Consider the following 27,146-nt stretch of genomic DNA (forward strand, 5'->3'; position numbering starts at 1 on the left):
TAAACGCAGTTCACCTGCAGCCTCGGGCCTCGGACCTCCTCCTCCTCCTCCTCCTCCCCCCCCCTGGAGGGAAAGGGGGTCAGGGGAGAACCAGAACCTGATTATTTTCTCTGTTAATTGTTCAGTTGTTTGGTGTATAAAATGTCAATCGGTGTTTTTATGAGTTTCTTTTTTTGATGTTTTCTGTGTTTTTATGAAATGAGCTCTATAAGTAAACTTGACTTGTGTAGTGAAATATATATATGTATATATATATGTATATATATATATATATATATATATATATATATATATATATATATATATATATATATATATATATATATATATATATATATATAATATATTCTATTACTTTGAATGTACAACACATTCATTTGTTACAACAAAAGAATGTTTGTATTTGAATTAAATGATCTGGACACTATACTTTTACTATTTTCATTTTTTTCCTTCCTCAACGACTACTTTGTTTTTATTTTCAAAATAAAAAAGTCTGCCCAAAAGTAAAAGCAGGGATGTAATCGATGTTTTGGGGAAATTATCTCAATTATATAAAGTCCTTGCATAAAAAGCTAAACTACAAATGTATTGAATTATAACTGTATTTAACTCTGAGTAGCTTTTTTTTTTTTTTTTACATCAAAGTTGAACATTTTAAACAGAAGTTAAAATTATTCTGTTTCTAAATGCTTTTAAAACCACAAAGACATCAAATAAAAACCAAGTCGATGCTGAAAGAAACGTCATGAAGAGAACCGTCATCCATAATCATTTATTCTCAGCCGTCACGGAGACAAAACACACGTCTGATCGACCCTTTCCGTCTTGACTTTACTTTAATTTTACAGCGGTGAACTTGTTTAAGCGATTCACATTTATGTACACAAGTAATGCAGACGATTTTTGTCAAAAAAGAAAAAAAGAAAGAAAGTTTAAAGTTGATAGAAATATAATGCAGTTTTCAAACTCTTCTGCTAAAACAGCTGCTTTTAAAAATAAAACAAAAACTATATAACACTGAAACAAAACGCTTGTTTGCATTACCAGAGTGGTGATCACATGACAAAATAAAAAAAAACAACACAACTCAAACACTTTGAGACTAATAAAATCATCGCTCGTCGCCTACCGACTACGTCATCTATGAAAACAATGTGAGCGTTTTATATCTGATAAACGTTTATTGATATTAGATCATATCAGCTGTTAGCCTCTAGGCTTTTTTGGGGTGGGGTGGGGGGGTAAATTAGTGGAGATTAAGGAGCCGGTGAGGTTTGAAAATCAGGAGCAACGAGGGGAGAAAACGTACAGCGGAGAAGTTTCACACGTTTATTTAATGTAAGCTTTATCTGGTGTTCAGCGGGAACAAAGATCGTTCTAAAACTTCCCGTTTTCGTCAAAAAAGAATCTCAGACTCTCAATCGTCCCATCAGGATCAGCGTCGGTGAGATGAAGAGATTACAAAATGACGCCAATGTCTAAATACTGTCGACACAACTCTGCAGTTTGAATGGAAGCAGCAAGAGAGCGAAACCCCGATAGTCCCCGACCAGGAACTAGATGTGTTGTGTGTTTTCCCCAAAAAAAACTACTCCAAATGCTTTCTGTGAAAACCAGAAAACCCACCGTCATTTCTGCGCATAATAACAACAATAACAACAATATACTCAGGCTTATTTGGAGGTGAATATAAAAGTGAGTGCACCTGAAATGTCGGTAATCATCCCTCGCTGCGGCTGCGGCAGGTGCGATGGGTCAAAGCTGAAACAGGAAGTCGGCGATGGACGTTCACGCCGGAGAATTTGTTCGATAATTTCCCCCCGTTTCACCGGCGTTTGTTCACGTCCATCGGCGTTGGCGAGCGGAGCGTCATTATTACGGAAGAAAAAAAAAAACACCACGTTGTAATGAAAGTGTCCGTGAACGCCTCTGAACGCGAGGGCTCCGCCCCGCCGAGACTCACTGCTGAGGAGGGTTGTGCTCGCCGTTGTCCACCGTCCGGATGATGACGATCTGCTCCAGGCTCTGGGCCGGGGACGGCGGCGGCCGCAGCTGCTCCACCAGCGCGTGCAGCGTGTCGGAGTTGATGGTCTGCTCCTGGTCGGGTTCGAAGGTCACCTGGTCGGGTTCGGCCACGGCGGCGGTGATGGCGGTGTGAGTGGGCTCCGACTTGAAGTCCTGAATGGCGGCGGCGGCGGCAGCGTCGCCGGCGGCTTTGGGGTCGGGGGTGGTCGGCTCGGGGTTCGCCGGCTCGCCGCCTTCCGGGATGGAAGCCATGCCTCGGTTCTCCTGGGTGAGTTTGCTCTGGACGAATGTCACCGGATGACTGGAAGCCAGGAGGACGACTGGACACACACATACACAGACACACACACACAAATAGACACAACACACACACAAAAAACTGAAAGTTACCAAACAGGTAAAGTGTTCTTCCATTTCGGTCTCGGTTTCCTTGAACACGAGCAAAAAAAAAAACGTCAATAAAAAGATCTTTTTACACACCGGAGACGTGACGAATAAACAACACACACAAGAGACTCAACCGACAATATTTTAAATCAATAAAAAGGTATATTGCAAGTTGTATAGTCTAAGCTACAATGCTCTGAGTTAATTTGAGTTATCTCTCTGGTGAACAGCGACAGGGCTTTTATTGTGAAAGGTAAGAAAGGAAGGAGTGGATCTGGTCATGGTTGAAAGAAGAAATAAAGTTAATAGGATATGACATTTTTTATTTGAAGTACCTCTACTTACTACTAACTTTATAAATATTTAGATTTTTTTTTAATGATGTTCACTCAAAGCTGATGTTTAACTTTAAATCTATTATAAATCTAAATATTTGTGTTTTTCACAAATAAAATAATATGAAATATGAACATTTCTAAAACATTTCTATAAATGGGAGGAGATATAGTGGCAATATATATAAACATTGCAAGTTTGATCGTTTCTGTCTATTACTATGAAATACAAACACATTTACACAACTGTTTACATATTTACACACACACACCTGCTCTGGCTCTCTCCTTGTGTTGCCGCACTTCATCCGCGTGAGCCTTCTCCTGGTGTTTGATCATGTTCTTCACGCTGGCGAAGCGGTTTCCACACAGCAGACACTGCACTCCGTTGTTCCCCTCTGCACACGCACACATAGACAACGTTTTAAAATAACATTTCAGTTTCCTTTCATTTTAAAATAAAACACACGGCAAAAATAAACAAGAATTAGAGTCCCTGTGTTTAAACATTATCTGATCTTTCATGGCACCGCACACGACCTGATATTGAATAACGTTGTTTGCTTAAATTAAAAAACTCACCTGGGTGAAGTCGCCTCATGTGCTTCTTTAGTTCGGAAGACGTCACAAAACTTCCGTCACACTGTGAACATTTATACGGAGTTTCGCCTGAAATACAAACACACATATTTATTATATAATATTTATGACATTTGTGATGCTAGCTAAGTTTTTTTTTGTTTTGTTTCTTATTGTTATGTCATCTCTCTTATTATTGCTTCCATAGTTTGTTTTTACCATGTAAAGTGCCTTGAGTACCTTTAACAGTGCTCTACCATTAAAATATATGATTTTTATTATTATTATTATTATTATTATTATATACATATATGAAATATTAAACAAAATGCTGTGTTCACAGTCACTGAGAAATTCTAGCCAATTCTTTTTTTTACGTTTAAACTTTTTATTTACTTTTCTGTAACCTTTTAATACATAAACCAAAACACTGGCTATGAGGCCGATAATACATAATGAGAATGAACATAAATATGAAATAAAAATTATTATTAGGATTATTTTATCCTCTAAACTAAAAGGAAAATCAGGTAATGAATGACATTATTGGCACTATTAACTAGAGAGGTCACCCTGTTACGTTGTCTTTAAATAGACATTTTGTTTATAAATATTTATTTTTTTATATTCTACCCTAACCTTTCTTTACAAAATATTTAAAAAAAAAATCGTCTTTAAAAATAAATGAATTTAAAGCGTTCAACTCAGTAAAAAAAAAAATAAATAAATAAAGAATCGAGGAAGCATAAAACTCGCTCACCCGTGTGCTTTCGGGCGTGCGCGATGAGAGACGAGGAGACGGAGAACGACATGCCGCACAGGTCGCACTGGTACGGTTTCTCTCCCGTGTGCCGCCGCTTGTGATACGTCAGCGTGCTGGACTGAGCGAACGCCTGGCCGCAGATGTCACAGACGTACGGTTTCTCCCCGCTGTGCAGTCTGAGGACAGACGGACAGACGGACACAGACACAGACACAGACACAGACACACACACACACACACACAATCAAAAAGTCCGGGATGCGTCTATACCATACATATTTACTCCCAACACTCTTCGGATAAATGCTAAAATCAAAAGAACAACCATCGGTTTAATTATTTGATGTTGATATATTGATGATACTATTACGGTTAAAGTTCTATTTCTATTTGTTTCAAACATGATGATTGTTTATCTCAGACACAGATCATTTCATATCTCAAAAACGATAAATACATCCCGCTGCAGCGTGTTTTCTGGTGATTAAATTAATAACTAATGTGTATGAAATAACCACAGGGTGAGGCCTATTTGTCTTTACTGCAATAAAATTAAAAGTATCTTCTCATTTATTTTAGAACTTTAATGCAAAAAGCCGCTGCTGTGCCTTTTAATAATAATATTTTTTAATAATAACAGTAATGATAATAATATTAAAACAATATTTGAATAATACAAATGAAATATGAATAATAATATAAACTATAATGAAATCAATAAATGATAATAACAATAATAATATACAAAATACATGACACAACAAACAAACAAACCATCAAATAAATAATAACAATAACACTCAAAGTACCTGATGTGTATTTTGTAGTTGGACGAGGTGGCGAACTTGAAGCCGCAGCGCTCGCAGGTGTACGGCTTCTCCTCTCCGTGGTGCATCCGGCGGTGAGCGACCAGCTGACACTTCTGAGCAAAACACTTGTCGCAGTTGGAGCAGTTGAACGGCTTCTCGCCTGCGACGAACGCCAGAGACGGAGAGTTAGGAGAACACGTAAAAACCCTCGAGGACGTCGGCTTGATGCACTCGATTGGAAACACCGCAGTCCTGATTGAGTCCACTTCAGTCACATCAACGGGTGCAATATAAATACATTTTTATACATTTTATTCTGTCTGTATATATATATATAACATTGCTATTGTGGATCGCTGTAATCCTGCAATTTCCCCACTGCGGGACTAATAAAGGATCATCTTATTTTATCTCCATCAGAAGACCCTGCGTTTCTTTGTTACGGGCGGTGTGACATGATGCACTGATTAATAAAAAAAATTAAAATTATGGATCCCAGTTACGAGATGACGGTTTAAATAAATTATTATTATTATTATTATTTATTTTAAAGCCAACCGAGCTGATCTTTATTTCACTTAAGTTACAGGCTAAATGTTTAAATCAATAAATCCCCCAAAAACTACTGGCAAATAGATGGGAATGAAGTCATTCCCTTCCTGCTAATCCCCATGCAGGTGACTTGCTGGTCCTGGGTCAGCTCACCTGTGTGAATGCGCAGGTGCGTCTTCAGCTGAGTGGCCTGCCGGAAGTTTTTGGAGCAGAAGATGCAGACGAACGGCTTCAGGCCCTTGTGGATCTTCTCGTGCCGCCGCAGGCTGCTCACGTCTTTGAACATCTTGTTGCACTCGGTGCACGACAGCGACAGCTCGTCAATCTCCGACGGATCCTGTTCCCCGACTTCCACTCCCCCCAGGTCATCATCGTCCTCATCCTCATCTTCCTCCTCCTCCTCCTCCTCTTCGTCTCCGATGATGTCGTCGTCCATCCCTAGCCCGCCGCTCTCCACTTCCTCCACGATCTTCCTCCTGCCCCGCCCTCTTCCTCTCCCGCGGCCCCGCCCCCTCCCGCGGCCCCGCCCCCTCCGCCCCTCCACGAGGCTCAGCCGGGGCTTCTTTGCCGGGTAGTCGCCGTCGTCCTCCTGCGAAGGGCTCCAGTCTTCGGAGAAGTCGCCGAAATCCTTCACGCTCCCGTCAGAATCTTCCAGAGCCTCGGCCTTGACGACGCCCCTCCCCCTGCCTCTCCCCCGGCCCCGCCCCCTCCCTCGGCCCCGCCCCCTCCCCCTGTAAACCGGGGATTTCGTGGCGCCGTCTGCCGAGCTGCTCGGCTCCGCCTTCTCGCCGCTAGATCTCTTCGGCCTGCCTCTCTTCCGCCCCGTTCCTCTCCCGGTGCTCTTCGGCGTGGTGGGGGTGTATTCGGCGTCACTCTTCTCGCCCGCTTCGACGTCCACGTAGCCGGCCTCGTCGCCCGGCTCCGCGTCGCCCGCCGCCGCCGCCGCAGCCCCCTCCTCCCGACTCTCCCCAGCGACGGAGACGATGGAGAGGGGGAGCGGTGAGCGAGGGCTGCCGGGCGAGGTCGGGCTGGGAGGAGAGAGACCGGCTTCTTTATCTATCTCTGACTGGGACGTCTCGGACCAGTGGGGGGTTTCCACCAGATACTTCGTGGCTTCAGATATTCCCAAGAACACGGCGGCTCGACGCACAGCTGCTTGTCTGGTGCTGGAAACAAACATTGAACAAATCATGTGCAATAAGATATGATAAGACAATCCTTTATTAGTCCCGCAGTGGGGAAATTGTGCACACAAGAGACACATAGTCAAATAAAATGAAAACAAGTAATATAATAAACAGTAGTAAAAACAGTAAATTGTATTGCAATAAATGTGCAATAATAGTTATTCCGTCTGTATATATAATAGTTTAGTTATTGTGGATTCTTTACTGTTTCTTTAAATTGTTTATTTGCTTATTTATAACACTTGTTTTTGTCATCTTGTTTGTTTTTACTATGTCTGTTGCTGTAAATCCTGTACATTTCCCAGCTGCAGGACTAATAAAGGATGATCGTGTCTTTTTTTATTTTACGTCCTAAAGAAAAAAGAATTCCACGGTGTGTTTGATGGCGCTTTACCTGCTGAGGTTCATCTGACCGGTGTAAATAAACTCCAGCAGCTTCTCCAGGGCGTAGCGGCTGACCTTATCGGGGTCCAGCGTGGTGACGTCTTGGCCCTTTTCGGCGTGAGTGGAGAAGTACTTGCTGAACGCCGCCAGGATGTTGCGGTGGGCTCTGAACTCCACGTCTCGCACCATGATGGTTATGTCGCACAGGAAGTCCATCTCCCGCTGCTGGTGCAGGCGCTGCAGCAGCAGCTTCCCGTGATTGGAGACCTGAGCCATCTCTGCTGCTGGGGAACGACGGAAGAGACAGTTATCTCAACGAGAGGAGGGATGAAAAAAATCACAGTGGCATTATTGTCCTCTGGGGGGCGCTGCAGGGCGATACAATCAACTGAGGAGATTAGAATTTTGGGAGGAAATCAGCTTCATGAACCACAAATGGCCTCAAAAAGGAAAACACAATGTTTTTTTAATTATTGCTGCTACAAGATATTTACAGTTTGTTTAATGGGATGGTCTTGATTAGTCTGATTGAAAACATCTCAACGTCTGCTGCACTTATACAGCCAAAGACAAATGAATGTCATTGTGTGACAGTTTGGGTTTTTCTGGGTTCCTGTTTTATGTTGAAAGTCCTTGCCTCGTGTGTCCTCTGTTCCCCTGCACCTCCTGCCGCTGTGATTGTCTGTTGATTGCCTGCCCTGTCTGCTGATTGGTTCCTGCTGTGTCCAATCACCCGCACCTTCCCTTCACCTTTAAACCCTGTTTGTCTCCTGTCCCCTGGTCGGGTTGTACTGAGTATTTGCTTGTGTGTGTTCTCGTTTGTGTCTCTGCTTTTGTTTCCGTTCCGCCGGAATCCTGCTTTGTGTTTTTTAGAATCCTGCCTGTTTTGGAAAGAATAACTGTACTTTTGCTCCACGCATCAGCATTTGGGTCCTCACTCTCCGAGCCTCCCGTGACACATTGTATTGTAACGTCTATCAAACAACACGTGTTGATAAGAATTACACAATGTTAATCAGCTGTCTTATTACTACAAAACTATTATGGCGGTTTGTAATAGTCGATTAATTACTTTGGAAGAATTTGAGACATTTTGAACACCAAAAGGGTACATTTTGTGTAACTGAGGATGAAAATCCAAAAAAATAAACAAATAAAGTTTCCGTTTTTATTTTATATTGCTTGATTTTTATATGTCAATAAATCCGGTGGAAAGACGAAATGTTGGTCTGTCTTTCAATACTTTCTACTGAAGATTTAAACACAGCTCACAAATAGAAAAGTTTAATTATAAAAAAATAAATAAAAAAAGGCTCAATAATTTCCCTAAACATCCGGCTACTGTATTTAGTAAAAAGGATCAGACAGGAGGAAACGGTGTGGCTCTCTGCTTGTTGTTTTTACGTTATTTTTAGACAACAATGGAGCTGTCTGGCTCCATCTCCTGTCTCACAGTATTCGGAAAGGACCCGTCTCACATCCGTAAAAACAACCGCTTCAAGCTTTCTGTCCTCTAAACGTCTAGAAAACCACTGAACAAGAAAACAGGTTAATCCTTACTTATGTCGATTTTGAGCAAGAGGGCACTGTTGCATTTAGTTTGATGTATTATGATTTTTATGATTCTTTCATTTTCATGTCTTTGTATTCATGTACTTTTATATCTGCAATATTGTACACACATATATACAATAATGTAAAATAATATATATATATATAAATATATTTATTGTATTAAATTAATATATATTATTTTAAATATATATATATATATTACATGTATAAATATTATTATTTTTACCGTGTCTTTGTCAACTTACTCTCAGTAGTGTGTCTGCTTCACCGCCTCCGCTTTCTTTAACTCTTAAATTGTGGCTATAAAAAACAAAAAGAATATCAGGACATGCAAGAAGACACAAACCATAATTAAAGTATATACATATATATTTAAAAAGCAAGTATCATGTTTACAAACACTAATGGATGGGTGTAACTCTCTGAATCCTCAGCTTTGACAGGTGTGAGATGTAAAACGTAGTTTTGGAAAATAAAAGCTCCCGCCTGCTTCCCGTAGCGGGCCTCAGGGCGAAGCTAACGTTAGCAGCGGCGTCGTAGACACATTAAACGCACTTAAAGTGGCCGTTTCCCAATTCACCTGGACAGGTGAGTCCTTCATGGACTTAACCTGCCACCCGAGGTGCGACAGTGGCGGTTAACGGCGTAACCAGGGCGATAAAAGTGCGAAACCAACGGCTGTCGTAGTGGCCGAAAAAGCGCGGAAAACATTGTGCTCTTATTTCGAAGGTTCGACGGCTCGTGCCGGCGGTGTGTCGACGTAACTCTGCTCAAAATGTCAGAAACGCCTATTTAATTCGACAGATCGCTCACACGCGTCGTCGATTACGGCGCATCGCACACGTAAATGCGCCGTTATTTATTCGGCATAAAGTAAAATAAAAGCAAGGGGAAGAAAAGTACCTTCTAATATCCGCGATCTGCAGCCATTATCCCGTGACGTCGGGGATTCTCGCGAGACTTCGTTCGAGTGAAGCGAGTTGGGTTGGTCAAGATGAACACCGCCCCGGAAAACGGACGAGAGTGAGGTGTAGATGGACAGCAGCAGCAAAAAATAATAATAATAATAATATGTATATATATTATATTTACTACAGTATTATCTATATATTAATATACACACAATAATATATATATATAATTATATTTTATACAGCAGCAGCATACAGGTAAGCAATACAATATAAAAATGCACAATGTATCCAAAAGAATAGGATAGAATAATTATAAAAATAGACAATGCATGTATAATGTACAAGGTGCTGTAGCAAAAATATGGGACTACCAAAAATTCACAATTCACTTTGAATGAATCCACATACTAATCCACAGACACAACAATCCACAACTGTTTTAAGATCATGGCTTCTACTTAAGATTTTGGGGCTTTATTCATCAACTATAACAGCGTTATACTGTTGGCTGTTTGGCTACATCTGTGCACTATTGTTTTGCTTGCTTTGTTAGATAATTATCTACATTTAATATTTAGTCTATCCTATTTTGTTGTATATATTATGCATCTTTTATTATGATTCCATCCTATTTTTTGTATATACTGTGCATTTTACTTATTATTCTATCCTATATATATATATATATATATATATATATATATATATATATATGGTGCTTTTTTTTGGTTTACAATTGAAAGTTAGAAATAATTTTCTCGTTTGTCCTTCGAGGGACGCCGTCTTCTCTTGTTGCCACAGAAACTCCTCCAAACTCCACCAATATGTTCGAGGTTTACGCCGCTTTCTGCGCGGAACACGTGATAGACGTAAATCCACTCGTTTTACAAGCTTTGGAGAAGACCACGGCCACGGAGTAAGTAGTTAAATGTAATTTAAATGACTGAAAGGTAACGTTTTCAGCTAAAAGGGAACAGTTTAGGTTAATGTTGCCTTCATGTGCTGCTGGTTAATACCGGTATCATTTAAGGCTACGCAACAGTTTATGAATACAATGTTATTACTAATACTTATATGCTATGGGCAAATCATCTGTCAAAAACATAGATCACATGCCAGGTTTTACTTTTGGTCCTGACTCATTAATTTAGAAAAAAAAACACAACACAACATGTCAGGTTTCAGATCAGAATCAGAATCAAGCTGTTACGCAGTACACCTGAAGGCAGCATTAATGTCTGCTCATGAAGTCAATTTAAGTGTTGTTGCTGTTGTTTTTTTGGCAGTAGTGTGACAATAAAGCTGCCAGGAAACCATCATCTGAGAGACGCTCAGCGACTCCATGACAAAGACGTTCTCGCTCTCTCAAAGTGTCTGAGAAACAACAAGAGGCTTACAGGTGAGCAGCAACACCTGAGCTCAGTAGGACAGTTTTATTTATGGTTTATGTATGTTCTAAAAGTAGTTTTCTCTGTACCAACAGGTCTTGATTTCAGGTACAACAACATAACCGATGAAGGGATTGGGCACCTGGTTGACCTCTTACAGGTGAGCAGGAAAGGGAGGATGTGATTAAGTAGATTTGGTTAAATGGTTGATGTGACACCATGTGATTTATTCATGTATTTTTTGGGGTCATATTTCATATTAATTATGTTCTTTTCCGTTTTCACCTAGCAGGAGGACGGCTCGTCTCTGCTCTCTCTGGACTTGATGTTCAACGACATCCAGAGCGATGGAGCTGAAATTCTCGCCAAGAGCCTTCAGGTTTTATAACCTTCTCACACACACACACACACACACACACACACACACACACACACACACACACACACACACACACCTCTAGTTCAGTTGAAATTTCACTTAATCCTTGTCACGTGACTGTTGGTCTCAGCCGAGTCCTTCATGTTTTCAGAATTTTATTGTATTTTACAGAATCTGGTTACTGCAAATAGTACATTTTTTGGGTATACGTTTACAATTCAACTCGTATATTTGGTTTCCTGTTTCCCATCGGACTAAATACCTTGTCAAACTAACCACAGGAAAAGACGAAAACAACAACTTGTTGGTCCGTCTCTTAATGCCGTCTGACTTCCTGTCTGCAGCTCCGTGCTCATCTGTAAAAAAAACATAAATATATAATATAATTTTTTAAAAGCCTCTTGGAGGGATACCCAAAACCTGACAGGAAGTCGGACATTTTTTATTCAAAGTGACATTTTGGGTCATTATTCAGTGTTTACGCGCTACTCTCTCTCTCACTCTCTCTCTCTCTCTCTCTCTCTCTCTCTCTCTCTCTCTCTCTCTCTCTCCCTGTAGTGTAACAGCACCTTGCTCTCTCTCAGACTGTCCAACAATAAGATCGAGAACAGAGGAGCGATGCACCTGGCCAGCATGCTGCAGGTGAACAGCACCCTGAGGGAGCTGGAGCTGGCCAACTGTGACCTGGTAAATATAGATAGTTATATCTTATCTGAATGCTCTAAAATAAGTACTTCCTTTTGATCTGTGGGACGTCTCCGCCCCATCAGGACACTCAGAGCGTGATCGCGTTCGCCATCGCTCTGAAAAGCAACCAGACGCTCCGCTGTGTCGACATCAGCCGGCCGCTGCTCTTCAGCCACCAGGTACGAACGCACAGAGCATCAAAGAGCACGTTGGATTCGCGAATACAAAGGTCGGCATTGGGTCCAGACGTCCGTCCCCGCAGGAGGAGTGGGCGGTGCACGTCGCTGAGATGCTGAAGGTGAACGGCGGCCTGGTGGAGCTCCACCTGGGGAAGATGGAGATGACGGACACGGGGATGGAGAGGCTGACTGAAGGCCTGCGGCTCAATGGCAGCCTGCGCTACCTGGACCTCCGCTGGTAGCGACACAAGCATCCTCCACGCTCTTAACATCCTCCACATCCCCCAGCCTTTTAAAACCCTCCCGCTCTCCCACCTGACCATGTCTCTTGTCGTGTGCAGTAACCGCGTGACTCGCGACGGCGTGCGCCATCTAGCCGACATGCTGAAGAGGAACCCGACCCTGGAGGTCATAGATCTGTCGTCCAATCGGATCGAGGATGAAGGAGCCGCGTACCTGAGCGAGGCCATCGCCTGGCCGGGGTGCGTCCTGAGAGAGTGAGTGCAAAACATCCAGTTTTTACTTAATTTAAGGCTTTTTAAAGGTCAGAGGAGGAGAAAGTATCCAGTATTTACTTCATTTAAGATTTTTTAAAGGTCCGAAGAGGAGAAAGAATCCAGTTTTTATTTAATTTAAGGTTTTTTAAAGGTCTGAAGAGCAGAAAGTATCCAGTCTTTTCTTATTTTAAGGTTTGTTAAAGGTCGGAGGTGGAGAAAGTATACAGTCTTTAGTTATTTTAAGGCTTTTTAAAGGTCTGAAGAGGAGAAAGAATCCAGTTTTTATTAATTTTAAGTTGTTTTTAAAGGTCTGAAGAAGAGAAATAATCCAGTTTTTACTTAATTTAAGATTTTTTAAAGGTCTGAAGAGCAGAAAGTATCCGGTCTTTTCTTATTTTAAGGAAGCATACACAGAAGATAAACCCTTTCCGTCCTTCAGGCTGTCTGTCAGCAGTAACAACATCAGGACGGAGGGTCTGCTGTCTTTGGCTCGGGCGCTGACGGCCAACACAACCCTGAACCGCCTCTACGTCTGGGGGAACCACCTGGAGGAGCCCGTCTGTCAGGTAACATGTCCAAAACGTCCCGGCCCATCGCTGGTCCGTCATGTTTTAACTCTCGCGTTCCCTCTTCAGGCCTTCGGGGAGCTGATCGCCAGCGGCCGCCTGCATCCGGAGCAGGCGGACATCAGTGCGTACATGGTGGACGGCCGGGTGTTCCTCTCTGAGGTCCACCGCGGTTTGAGGAGACGCCACGACTTCACCGCCACGCCTCACGCTGAGAGCCAGCAGCTCGTTTCCCTGCAGTCCTGATGGGCTTCAAAACCTCGTCAATAAACTCCAATAAAACAATGCAACTAAACCAGAAAAATTAATTTCAGAAGTCTCAAACTTGTGAGATTAGTTTTTTGAGTTTTAAAAGTTATTTTTGGTTGTATAGAAGTCTATGAGAAAATGATTCTACTTATCTCGATCTATTCCCTCAGTAACAAGAAATATATCAATCAGGTGACATGATAACGATATAACTTTGTGAAATGCATTTAATTTTATTTATTTACAAAAATAAATAAATACACATATATATATATATATATATAAACCCTTAGTTTAATTTGGTGTTATGTACTTTCTGTGTCGTTGTTTTATGTGGAAATATATATATAAAAAGAATAAAACATTTTTCCCCAAAACATCTTGTCTGATTTGAAATGTTTTCAACCTCCAGAAAAGAAAAACAAATTGAGCACTGACCCCAGGAGGACCTTCTCAGTTCTTTCCATCTAATAATCCTATGTGTAAACCAGCGCCCTCTAGCGGCAGGAGATCGTTACGTCATGACGTCCTGAGTTGTTGACGTAAATTGTCATCACTGCAGATTTTTAAACGTTTACGAACTGAATTCTGCTCCAATCTTCCTCGAATTAGTTTCCGGTGCAGCTTTTCAACTCGAAACACAACAAAAACGGTAAATATGTGACACCACCAGCGGACAATGTGTTGTTTTGCGTGTTTTGGGCTTTAATAATCCCTCAAACCTAACTCCGTTTGTAAATGTAATGTTTAGTTTCACGTGCTGCATGAAAACACAAAAAATAACCCCAAAGATCGACACTATGATGCATAACATAGTGTTTCTATGTGTATTTATCTCAGGAAAACCATGGAGTCACCGTCACACTTTTCTCAGTGCCCAGCTGCATCAGCAATGGTTTGTATGCTATTGCGTCTGCATTCATATACAATGGGATTTACTAGGGAAAAAATAAATAAATCTAAGATATTATGCTTTAACTTCACAGTTTGTTTTTGAGTTCCAAGATGTTGGTGTTTTGTTAAATTTTACAACAAATGATGAAAAGCATGAAGCTGTTTTCTGACCTGAACTCGCTGTTTGAGTTTCAACCTGATCGTAAACATTTGAAATGGAATAAAATAACTTACAATAGGCTTTTCTCCCCCACACATGTTCACTACATTGTCGCCTGACTGTAATTCCAGTTTAAAGTAAGCGGTGTCATGAGAATGTATGTCGGGGATCCTCAACTTGCTTTGGACCCGTTAGTAAAGAAACATTAATGATATTTATGAGATATAATTAATCAACATTAAAAGCCCCATAACTAATCTTTCTTTGAAATTATTTGTTTTTTAAATTAGCTGACTTTTTTTAACTAAATTAACTCTGATATTTTACTGCATTTTGCACTGTGGCACCTTTTTATCTATTGTAAATCACTAAACTTTTCTTGTGAATTATATAATAGTCAGCACTGATCTATGTGATTTCCACAGGGTAGGAGAACTGTGGAGGTGACGAGTGAGGAGTCAACGGGGGTTAAAACATCCAGACCCGTTGTGTGAGTGTCACAGTGGTAAAAGTCCTCCAACAGTAAAGATGTACTTGAAATAGACTTCAGTGAATGCATGTGATTATATCAGCGCTCATCACAGGGATGATGAGCATGAGGACAAAGGACAAAGGCAGGTCCACTCATCTGATGATCCCATGTGTTTTGATTTCTTAGGTGCGAAAGTGGCCTTTTTAATTCACTCCGTCTTTCACCAGCGATCGCTGCAGCACAAACACAGACGCCGAGCTCAAAGCCCTGGGCCGGTACGCTGGTGAGTCACAGCCTCACCGACGCGTGTGAATGAAGGCTAAGCAAACGTTCATTCAGTAAAAAAAATAAATAAAGCTTTCATTTGACGTCATCGGTCTTAATCACCCAATTATATCAATATCCAAAAGGTAACTGTGCTCTATCTTCTCTGCTTCTGCTTCCAGGCATGCAGGTGGCCGAGTGATGAGAGCGAGGAGACCTCTCTCGAGGACCAATGTGAGATCATTCACACACTGTTAGTCATTCACTCTCAATATATATATATATATATATATATATATATATATATATATATATATATGTGTCTCGCAACACTCAAAAGAAAAGATTCCTCAAGGATGAACAAGATAAAAATGAAACTTTATTGCATGTGCGAGGCCTCAGAAGGAGGTGAAACAAGCGTGATGTGAGCGAGCAAATGGCCAAAAGTATGTGGACAAGAACTCGACCGGTCCGGACCTCAAACCAGTGGTGCTACTGGGTTCCTGAGGTGGAAACATGAAACCAGAGCAGTGGAGGATGTTAAAGCCCATTGTTGTTTTTTATGAGATGATCCAACAATCAAATTTGGGTGGAACGTCGGGGAGTGCACATATTTTTGATTATATAAAATGAGAGAACTATCTCGCCACGAGGTTCATTTAGTAGCTTCTTCTGGTGCTTTTGGTCATATGACATGATCTTCATCAGAAGATGGAGCTTACTCCATTGTTGAGAAATTGTAGACGAGCAAATGAGGTCTCACATTTGAGAGTTTTGGCAGTTTATGCTTGATAAAGGACTAAAATAGTGACTCTAGATATTCTCAAACTTACAGGGGTATACAATGTACAAATACAAATGCCACCTCATATTTTAGTTGAATTTAACGGTGTCCTGTGTATTCTTCTCCCTCAGCTCCTCTGCCATCACTAACACTCAAAGGGACCATGTGTTTGGAGAGCACTGACCCCAGGAGGACCTTTTCAGTTCACGCATCCATCACCGTATGTTTCAGAGCAAATGCACCAAATTGCTGCCATGTTTTTTTCATTTTTTTCCTTGGCTTAAAGTTTGAAAGCTTATTGTTAACAAATCCCACAAAAAGCCAAACGCACCGGTCCGTCTCTCAAAACGTTCCCCATCCAGACGCTCAACCCCAAACACATTGGCCCCTACTGAAGAATGATACAAAGTTATATTATTTTTTACAATAGTTAAGTACTTTAGTTTTCAGAAAACCTTTTTTTAACGAGGCAATATTTCTAGTGAATAATTTTATCAGAGGATTAATGCACATTTTAGTGCAACAGTGTGGCTTACTGCCCTGTTTTTAATAGTTTTTGGAGGTACAATACATGATATAGAGTAATACATTATACAGGTACTAAGTGTTAGTCGGATCAATTGATTATTAGTTTTAGTTTTTTCATTGGATTTGTTGACGATAATAAAAATACAGGATCTGCCAGACCAATTCTTTAAGGCGTTTTTAAACTGCATTTCATGCATATGGCCACTAGATGGAAGTAGTGATTTATGTTCATGAAACAACGTCAAATATGAGCAAACGGTTGAGCTGAGAGTTTCTTCCAGGAAAAGGCTTCAGTATCAGCTGCTCATCAGCATGGAGCACAATGGTTGAACCAGAACAACATCACCAGAGAGGTCATACTTTATCTTCTGCTCTCTGCATAAAGACAATTAAAATACATTTGATGCAGGAAGTAGTTACAGAAGGTTTATGTTTTTTCTTTAGGATATCAAAAGTCAGTATTACAGAGACCTTTGCCTGCAGATAGAGGAGAGGAAACAACAGATGGAAAGGGAGAGAAATAGAAATGTTTTTGACGAGCAAAAGGTTAGTTATTAACAATAATAATGTAATAAAAGTATAAATTAGGACACTGTACTTTCATGATAAGATATAGGCCAGATTAGTGATAAGTTTATTAAAGGTTTCATAATTCTCCTCCCACCTGCAGCACAATGACACCATGCAGCACACCTTCTGGGGGATGCCGGGAAGCGGCGCGCCAAACTACCACCTGGGCACGGCGAGGCGGAGCGGATGCCTCCGCGCCGCCGGGATCTTGCCACAGGAGCAGGTGAACAAAGCACCGGGTATGAGTCCAGCATTGTTCCAGGCAACAAAAGCCCAGTGTCTTAAAGGAAGGAAAGAAAAAACGAAAAGAGAGAGTCTGCAGCCAAAGCTTTCCGTAACAAATGAGGACTGTGTTTTATGCATTGATACTGCGGTATTGACAAGAAAGTTAGAAGTAAAAAAACAAACAAAAAACCTCTTTGCTCCCATTGAGACTTCAGCCTCCTGCAGAGCTTTGCCGCCCCCAAAAATGTTTCTGCAAGTAAAGCGCTCATGAATGCCGTCTTTGTTTCCAGACCCCCGTTCTGCCGCCTGTGAAACGAACACCATAACATCCCCAACCTGAGACCTTTGGGAGCTGCGGAGCAGCCGGGCAAACGGTGCCCTCTGACTTTGGTCTTCCAGTCATGTTAGTGTTGCAGCCATCCAGGTATTTGGGCTGTTACAGCAGCAAATTCTGATGGCGGCAAAAGAAAAATGTCAATAAACTTCCACCTAAGGAGTACGAACAACTGGAGAATACGAAACAAGTGAGCCTCCTCTTTACGGTGCATGTGTTGCTGCAGTAACAGGTGCCTGCAACAGCAACATTTTCCACTTTGTGTACCAGGAATGGACTCGTGGCCTTCGTTGATTCTTCTCGAGACGTGTATTTAAGTCATTTAGGACACGTCATGTATTACTGTTATATTAACAGTAGTATACTTCCATAAGCAACAGGAGAGGCTGACATATTGTGACTGTTTAGTCTCTAGTATTGATTACTACAATTCCCACAATGCAGCTCAGCAGTCAAGTTCAAGCAAGAATCATCTGACATTTTGGGACTAGCGTTGTCCACCGAAACCACGCCACGATTTTGCCATGGACTTGCCATTTTACATGAGATGAATTGATAACACTTTCACATTTGTAGAGTAACCATGTAGCTAGAGCCAGCTCCACGTTAGCTTAGCTTAGCATAAAGACTTGAAATGAGGGAAAACAGCTAGCTGTCTTTGTCCAAACGCAGTCCGTCTAAGCTAAGGAAGCAGCTGCATCCAATCATGAGAGCATATTACACCCAACATGTCAAATTACTCCTTTAAATGGGGACCATGTGAGACTCAAGTCTACAACTCTGATGTTCAACAACTGAGCTGCGTGACTGAGAACAACAATCAACAACGATCGAGAAGTTAAAGTTTGGGGAAATATGCTCCACACCATGTGTGTATTATGAGCGAATTGAGATGTGTAAAGTGTTTAAAGCTATGTTGTGTTATTTCAAAAGTATTTTTTACTTATTTCTCTCTTTGGTTTAGTTTGTATTCATCACTGCATGACATGTATCCTTTTGGACTCTTGAGCTGCCGTAACAAATGAGTTTCCCCTGTTGTAAGATCACTAAAAATCTGATCTGATCACCATCTTATCCTGAATATGAGTCACATCGTGGCATTCGATACTGATAGAAACTTAGAGACTACACCGACTTAGATACTGTCTAAAAAGTTTCCCTGATTGATCCTCCAGATAATCACACAGTGAAGGGAGATGACTCATCCTCGTCTAATTGCAAGGCTTTGTTGGTGTTAGCGAGCACCTGATTGGAGCAGTTTGCATGCATTTAGTCGTCATGGGCTAAAGGGCAGCCGCTCTCCTCCTGAGTGGGTGAGTAATTATGATGTAGGGACAGTTGTAAGGTTCAGTGAAATACCAATGGTGAGAGCGTAGGCTGGCATGGTCGGTAATTATACTGTAGAACACCAGATTTGAACTTTTTGGGCCATTGCTGTCAGATGCAAATGGTGTGCACTAAAGCAGAGAAACTGTTCAACAAGTTAGAACTTCCTCTAAATGATAAATAAATACATAATTGACTTGATTTACAAACATGGGAAACTTGGCTTGAACAGTGGAGAAATGAGAGCATGAGCTGTCAACCCATATCCAGGAAGGTCAGAGGTCATGGTCAGCAGTATTTATATATGTATTTATATATATATATATGTATTTATATATATATATATATATATATATATATATATATATATATATATATATATTCATACACACACACTTTATTTTTTATTTATATTTAGCTTTGAATGTGGCATATTCTTATAGACTCAATGTTAAAACTCAAGATGAGCTAAAGCCACATCCACTCTTGTGGAAGACAGTGGCGATAGAAGTATATAGAACCTTCACTTCAATAAAAGTTATGGTAAAAAAAAAAATACTCCATTACAAGTAAAAGGTATGGCATTGAAGATCTTACTGAAGAAAAAGTGCAGAAGTAATTTCTGACATTTTATACTTACGGTATCAAAAGTAAAACTACTGTAGAGTGAGTGGATAATTTCATATAACACACATACTGTATACATAATATATATATATATATATATATATATATATAATGTATACAGTATGTGTATGTACATATTTGTGTGTGTATGTATGTATGTATATATATATGCATGCATATATATATACATACATATATATATATACATATTAATATCAATCATAAAATAAAGCAGTAAAGTGACGACATCACATGAAATCTATAAAAATTGGGTTTTGCTTATAGCAGAGTATTTCTACACTGTGACATTAGTACTTGTAGTAGTACTAGTACTTTTTTCAGCCATGTTGTACACTAGGTCTGTCCAGGTGCATCATGGGATACTACAGTGGTCGTGGACTGTAAAGGGTTAACCAACGGTCCGTGGTGACGTCAGACGCTGCTTTCTGCTGCTCCGGGCCGAAGCGCGTATCCGCGAGACATTCAGTACCGAGAACTATTTACTCCACCGCTTTATACCAACAGAGCACCCGGCAGCCGGCAGTAAAACATCCTGAAAATGGGCAACTGTCAAGTAGGTACCGCTGTCTGAGAGTGTGCGTTACAAACGCACTGATTTATGGATATGGATATATATATATATAGATAGATATATGGAGAGAAAATAATCTTATAATAAGCAGTTTGTGTTTCTGCTCCAAGTGTGAGCGACAGTGTCGAGTTAACGGGTTTCAATCTTGGAAAATCCGCTAAATAATGACGTGTTTAATGCAAAATGTAGCGACTTCATGGATCGGCAACATTGTCGCCGATATTCAACCTGCGTGATGAGTGTGTTTAGGATCTCCAGCGGACATTGAGAGCAATTCGTGTCGGTTTCAGACTTTTTGTTGGGGTGTTTCTTTAAATGTAAGCGAATGACACCGTGTGACGGACAACCGCGTCTGGGTTTTACGCAGAGGAAGAGGGCCACTCCCCTGCGGACTTCATCACGGCTCCGTGATGTGTGCGTGCGCGCGCGCTTGTATGTGGATGAATGAGGGAGTCGGCTCATGGTGTTTTTGGGAAAGAGTCCAAAGTGCAAAGATGGGGGAGGGTGTCTTTTTGGTGCCTCTGTGCTCATGTGTTAATTCATTTACCTCCTTGGTAACTTTAATTAAAGTGGAGAGAGAAAAAGCTTTATTTGAATGCATAATTTTAGAGGGTACTTTAAAAGTGGTTTACACTTCAAATAATATCCAATTATCAGAGCAACTGGTTTTCCAACATATAAATACATTGATTACATCACAATAACAATATGAAAGTTAATTTACCAAACAGTCTCCTTGTTATGGGACAGAAAAAGTGGCATACAATAATTCTTCTCGGGGTGATCTAGTCTTCCCCAGACCCTGTGTTGGCCCCTGCACGGCACGCTGCGACCGCCGGGCCCCCACCAAGTTTGTTTAAAGTCTTCTGGCCTCAAATTCCTCAACCAACGCATTGTGTCATCGCCCTCCCCTCCCCCATCTGCTGCTGCATAGCTACCATTAACCCCTCTGCACTTAATTAAACAAATGATCACATACAACCGTATTATTAAGGTTAAGGTTAATAACAATCTTCTGTTCTCCTCTCAGCCCACCATCGTGCACTACGAGGACTTTGACGTCGTCGCTGACATCAAAGCCATCCGCAAAGCCTGCAAAGGGTTCGGTGAGTTGGAAATGTTCCAGTAGTTCTAGTAACGCTCTTGTAAGTATTATTGCATTGTTTTATCATTGTTTTGCATCTTTCTTTGTGTGTTGTTTTCCCACCACAGGAACTGATGAGCAGGCCATCATTGACATCCTGGCAAACCGCAGCTCGGCTCAGCGACAGGAAATTAAAAACGCCTATTTTGAAAAGTATGATGATGTGAGTGTCATTCAATAATACACAGAATACTGTGTAATTTTCTTTTTGCCACAACAACCATTTTTCTTTCCGTTGCCCCTTTTAATCACCTATCCCAATTTAATTCCGTCCCTGTGTGACAGGAGTTGGTGGACGTGTTGAAGAAAGAGTTGTCGGGGAACTTTGAGAACGCCATCCTCGCCATGCTGGACCCGCCCGTCATCTACGCCGTGAAGGAGCTGAGGAAGGCCATGAAGGGAGCGGGCACCGATGAAGACGTCCTGGTGGAGATCCTCTGCACCGCCACCAACGCTGTCAGTCACTAATTTAAAAACGCCAAATGATTTAAGAACGTATTTTCCAGCAGTCTGTGTGCCATTGAGTTTGGATACTTTTGTTTTTGACAATATTTGTATTAATTTTGTATATTTGTTTCCCACAGGACATTGCCATGTTCAAGGAATGCTACTTTCAAGGTAAGCCCTTGCTAAATATACTTAACTACTCGGCGCCTATAAGTTGTTACATTTTCATTCATCCCCGTTGTTACTAAAGGTCACTATTTCCCTTTTTTGTGTTATGAACCCAGGGGGAAATGAGTAATTGTGACTCATTTACACTCGTAACATACTGTACATTACTCAGTTAAAGGGACAGGAATAGTACAGTCACATTTAGTTTAGTCAAGACCCATCCTGCTGCAACTTCCTGTTCACAACGCCAGTGCTGATTCATTTATCAACATCTTCATTCAGTACTCAGGAGTTTCTTAGCAAGTAGCAACGTGTGGAAGGAATACTGTTATTCTTTTAAATATATTCCAAATATACTACTTTATCATTGTCACTTTATATTAAGGCATCCTGTATAAAAAGTTAAAAATGTATTTTTGATTGTGAAAGACTCGGGTAAAGCTGCTAAATTAGCTCATGAGGTGGTTAGCTGGTTGTGGTTAGCTAGCATGTTAGCATGGTACCGACATCAGCGTTGATGACGGATTTTATTCACTAACATCTACTTTGTTCATTACTCAAAGGTTTTTTTCGCCAATTGAGAACTCTCTATGTTTAGCTCACTGCTAACCGAGCTAGCCACTATATTCTCTTTTTAACATTCGTCCTGGAGACTTTATATGTATGTTTACTAGAATACTTCATCTAATGTACTTCCTGGGGGGGGGGGGGCGTAATGCTGAGCTTTCACTGGAGAGCACTATTGAGTAAACTATTGAGTGTCCTTCATACAGGAAGTAGTGAATGAGTGAACAGGGGAGTGATTTTGGACACAGCTCCAGACTCTACCATGTGAATCCAGTTTCCTCGTCCCTGTACTAATTCATTTTGAAAGTACCTTTTGGTTTAGCTAACTCTTTTTTTAATGTAATTTTGTCTTTTTTCTGATGTGTAAACATTATCATTGAATTTGTTGTCCAGTACTGTTTTTGCAGTTTTGCATGGGAAAATTTCAAAAGCAATTTGCCGCCTTCGACTGTAACCGGAGGTGTGTTTAGCTCACTGCACAGCTGTGCATCCACACACATAGTGAGGGCAGGAGAACAATGGAATTTCTCATTTATGTGTAAATGTTTGGTTTTCTCAATAAAGTGAAGGATTCTTTCAAGGCTAAGATACTAACTGGTGGTGTGGATGAACTAAAACACACTGCAGTCACAAGACTTGAGATGTTTAAAAAGGGAAATCAGGTCAGCCTTGACAAAAATAGGGTAATTATGAACTTAAGGCTGGTTAAGGTAAAGTGGGTAAACCCAAAATGTTATTATAAATAAAAAAACGACTGGACATGATCGACTTGTATCTGGTACAAGAGTACTGTCGGGGTGGACTTCCCCTTTAAATACCGAGACATAAAATAAACAGTGTATTAGTCATTTCATCTGACCCTTTTGTGTTTACATTTCAGTGCACGAGCGTGATCTTGAAGCCGATATTGAGGGAGACACAAGCGGGGATGTAAGAAAGCTGCTCATGGCTCTATTGCAGGTAAATGGCCTTTAGTTTTCTACTCCACTCGCGTAACAGAAATCCTCCCGTCCGCTCTGGGACTGAAATCGAGCTCACTCTCCCTTGGCCCGACCGTTCCCTATGTACACACACACACTCGCACACACACACACACACACACACGCTGGCCACAGTCCAGACAGCCTCTCAGTAGCAAAACGGAGGCCAGATACAGCTGCTTCAGTCGAACTCGCCGCACAGATAAAGTCATCTCACTCTTCGTCCTCCAGGGCGACAGAGATGAGACTTACGACGTGGACGAGGAGCTGGCGGAGCAAGACGCCACCGGCCTGTTTGAGGTACCGTTTCAATATTAAATTCACAATATCCTCATCGCAGATTCATTAACGCTGGAAGATATTAATATTTGCTGTTTTCAACGCAGGCGGGCGAGGGTTGCTTTGGAACCGATGAGTCCACTTTCAGCTTCGTGCTGGCCTCCAGAAACTACCTGCAGCTCCAGGCCACCTTCAAGATATACGAGCAGGTAGGTTTTGGTGTCGCGCCGTCCATAGATAGCTGCGGCGATATTACATGTCAGTGTCCGTGACCTGACGAGCATGTGAGTTGATCAGGGCCGGCGTCTTTATATTACCCTCGAGAAGTGTAGCGCAGACGGACTCTCATGGGGCTTTAAAGTGTCCCGAACAGCTTCAATTATAGGATTAGGAGAATGAAGCGTTGTACTTTAAAGGCATTGCCAGTGCTTTGATTCAACTAGTAATTTCCTCTCCACAGCTCTCTGGAACCGAGATCCTGGACACCCTTGAGAACGAGACTTCTGGGACGCTGAAGAAATGCTACATCGCTCTTGGTTAGTATGAAATGCACCGTGTTGAATAATAAAACACAATATACTTGATCTTTGATCCGAATTCATTAGGACCACCTTCCTAAAAAAAAAAGGAGAAAAGGCTAAACTGGGCTGTAAATATATGTCATGCCACTGTAACAACCAAAATAAATATTCTGCTTGCCTACACCCATGACTACCTGCCATTATGAGTTAATATTTAATGTATTCAGGGTCGTATTTGCTCACCACACACTTTGGAGCTTTCCCCGGCGCAGAGCGTTGTCTCCCACATCCCTTTAATGTTGTATCACTGCATCTGATGGAAGGTTAGCTAACAGGGGCAACAACACGTTTGTCTCTTCCTGATCATGTGTCGTGATTTTAATTCATGTGAAGTCTTGAGCACATTTAGATATATAATCCCCTGCTTTGCAATGGAATTAAATGGCTGCCTTTCTTTCCTCCCCTCAGTGAGAGTTGCTAAGAACCCTCAGCTCTACTTCGCCAGGCGGCTGAACGACGCCATGGCGGGAGCGGGCACCGACGAGGACACGCTCATTCGCATCATCGTGACTCGCTCCGAGGTAAGTGGAGAAAGACATCACGACTTTTAGCAGAGTTTAGCTACAGACATGACATCACAGCCTTGACCTCATTCTTAACCACATCGTTATGCTATTTTATCAATAATTAATTAATGTATTGACTGCTGGGTTACTGGGAGAAATCAGGTTTCACAGAATGAGAATCAAAGCACTGATTGACGCGTGATTGCTTTTTCTTCAACAGTACGATTTGGAGACCATCAAAGATCTGTACCTGGAGAAATACGATGTTTCTCTGAAGGAGGCCCTGAAGGACGAGTGCGGCGGAGACTTTAAACGCCTCCTCCTGGCGATCTGCCACTGAAGGTCTGAGAGTTAAGCAGGATGTATGGAGGACCGAATCTGGCAAAATCAGAAATAGATAAATGACTAAAACAATTAATTAATGTGCCATTAAATGTACCAAAAGTTGTATTAAAAATGTATTATTATTGATAAAATGTGACACATAGATATTAGTTTTTTTCTTCTATATGATATATATATATATATATATATATATATATATATATATATATATATAGTGAATAAATAGATTTAAAAAATAGAATAGTGTATGTATATATATATATATATATATATATATATATATATATATATATATATATATATATATATACTCTTCTATTGTTAATTCCCCTATATAGGGAATTCATACAAAGGTTCATAAATGAAGAATCTAATTAAATCCAAAATACCTATTTATCACATTTTATCAGTTAATTAGTGCCTAATATTTATTTTTTATATTATTTCTGTTACATTTAATGACATCATTTATTTATATTTATTTGGGGATTTTAGCAGATTTTGGACCTGGACAACCGAGGCAGAGACAGCAGAGTATGTTTATACTGAGGGCGCTGCTGTTTTCTGTCTTAACAAACTAATTACTGCTCCGTCTCTCCATGTGACATCATGTAGGCAGCAGGAGGGTGGAAGTAATATCATTATTAACCTGGCTACTGGGAATGTGGGTCGCTCTCTTTTTAAACTTTTTTCCACAGACGTTAATCACGAAATTTGCATCGCCCATTTCTTAGTCAATTTGGAGCTCCAGTTCTTAACACACTTACCAGCATTTACACACAGTGGTGAGAAAGTCTCCGTCACTGTTAACGAGCACCAAGACTTAAACATTTCCAGGAGCCAACTGTCTTCACACTGATGTTATTAAACCGAGTGTGATTTGATCAGCTGGTGCAACTCGATAGGATAATAACATTGTAAACATGTTTGTACACTGTGGGAAAAAACAGTCAGTATGTCTCTCTGCTGCTGCATTTATTAAAGTAAGGAGATAGGAGTGTTACGATTATCACCATCATATAAGTATTAATCTGTTTTAGATCAATTTATTCTTTATTCACGTTTAATTTTTTTAATCCTATATCTTTCACCCTCCGTGCCCCAAACTCAGTGACCGTTATGGTTCACTGCTGTTACAACTAATGCAATCACTCCATGTGGCTTGAAGTTTGTGTTGTCAGAATGAAGAAATGTGAACGTATGAAACGAAGGAATCTTAGTCGGTGTCGTGAAAGATATGCAATGTTAAGAATTTTCTAATTTGCAGACGAGAGGACGAGAAAAACTTGACAAATCCAAATACACCTCACCTTGTTATAAATATATTGTTTTGTATTTTACGACTAACACAGTAGAGTGTTTTAATATATATATAATGTAGTGTACTGCTTAGGCCAGAGAGTATATGAGAAGAAACATTTAACATCTGGACAGTCTGATATAATTTGTGTGTCTCTATAAGGCAGCTGAGATGTGTTAAAAGTACCACTATTGTGAGCAACAAGGTACATGTACTGCTGTACATGAGATCGTTGCAACATGGGCATCCGTTGGAGTTGTTGGAATAGTTGTTGTCTCTCTATAGCCAAAGAATTTTAGTCTAAAGCAAATAAAGTTCCCTGTAACATCATCATGTCTGGTTTTATTTTATCTCTGACTGTGATACTCTTGGGAAGTAATACCAATAAATAAATAAAAACTTATCAGTATACATTTTTTATTGACAAAAAAAGACATTTTGAAATATATAAAATCCTAAAATAATTGTTCACTCTGTAGAAAGCTATATTTTGTGAAGTGATAGGCCTAATAGCCATTGAGTTGTTTCATTAATTTGCCCCCTTCTAGCCTGTCACCGCTGCATTGCTGCCTTCAAAAATATCGGAAATATGCAA

General features: G+C 40.7%; 3 protein-coding genes across 3 annotated transcripts; 2 read left to right on the forward strand and 1 right to left on the reverse strand.

Moving 5' to 3' along the window:
• Positions 1–1,962: 1,962 nt before the first annotated feature.
• Positions 1,963–7,300, reverse strand: LOC306750891 (uncharacterized protein; the record flags this gene model as incomplete). Its single annotated transcript, XM_079234370.1, has 7 exons — positions 1,963–2,348; positions 3,023–3,148; positions 3,333–3,419; positions 4,090–4,268; positions 4,902–5,061; positions 5,607–6,619; positions 7,035–7,300. The coding sequence occupies 7 exons, from the start codon at positions 7,298–7,300 to the stop codon at positions 1,963–1,965; spliced, it is 2,217 nt and encodes a 738-aa protein (XP_079090496.1).
• Positions 7,301–10,337: 3,037 nt separating this feature from the next.
• On the forward strand, positions 10,338–13,630 carry lrrc34 (leucine rich repeat containing 34; the record flags this gene model as incomplete). Its single annotated transcript, XM_079234219.1, has 9 exons — positions 10,338–10,429; positions 10,800–11,061; positions 11,194–11,280; positions 11,839–11,967; positions 12,051–12,146; positions 12,230–12,384; positions 12,488–12,643; positions 13,083–13,209; positions 13,279–13,630. 9 exons carry the CDS (start codon positions 10,338–10,340, stop codon positions 13,453–13,455), a joined length of 1,281 nt encoding a protein of 426 aa, XP_079090345.1. The 3' UTR covers positions 13,456–13,630.
• Positions 13,631–15,101: 1,471 nt separating this feature from the next.
• LOC306750747 (annexin A13-like) lies at positions 15,102–25,273 on the forward strand (the record flags this gene model as incomplete). Its single annotated transcript, XM_079234220.1, has 14 exons — positions 15,102–15,130; positions 15,212–15,267; positions 16,164–16,252; positions 17,231–17,353; positions 21,265–21,340; positions 21,447–21,541; positions 21,664–21,834; positions 21,963–21,996; positions 23,441–23,520; positions 23,772–23,840; positions 23,927–24,028; positions 24,280–24,355; positions 24,809–24,921; positions 25,127–25,273. 14 exons carry the CDS (start codon positions 15,102–15,104, stop codon positions 25,244–25,246), a joined length of 1,233 nt encoding a protein of 410 aa, XP_079090346.1. The 3' UTR covers positions 25,247–25,273.
• Positions 25,274–27,146: the final 1,873 nt, after the last annotated feature.

Source organism: Taurulus bubalis (assembly GCF_910589615.1).
Source record: "Taurulus bubalis genome assembly, chromosome: 18".
Classification (NCBI taxonomy): Eukaryota; Metazoa; Chordata; class Actinopteri; order Perciformes; family Cottidae; genus Taurulus; species Taurulus bubalis.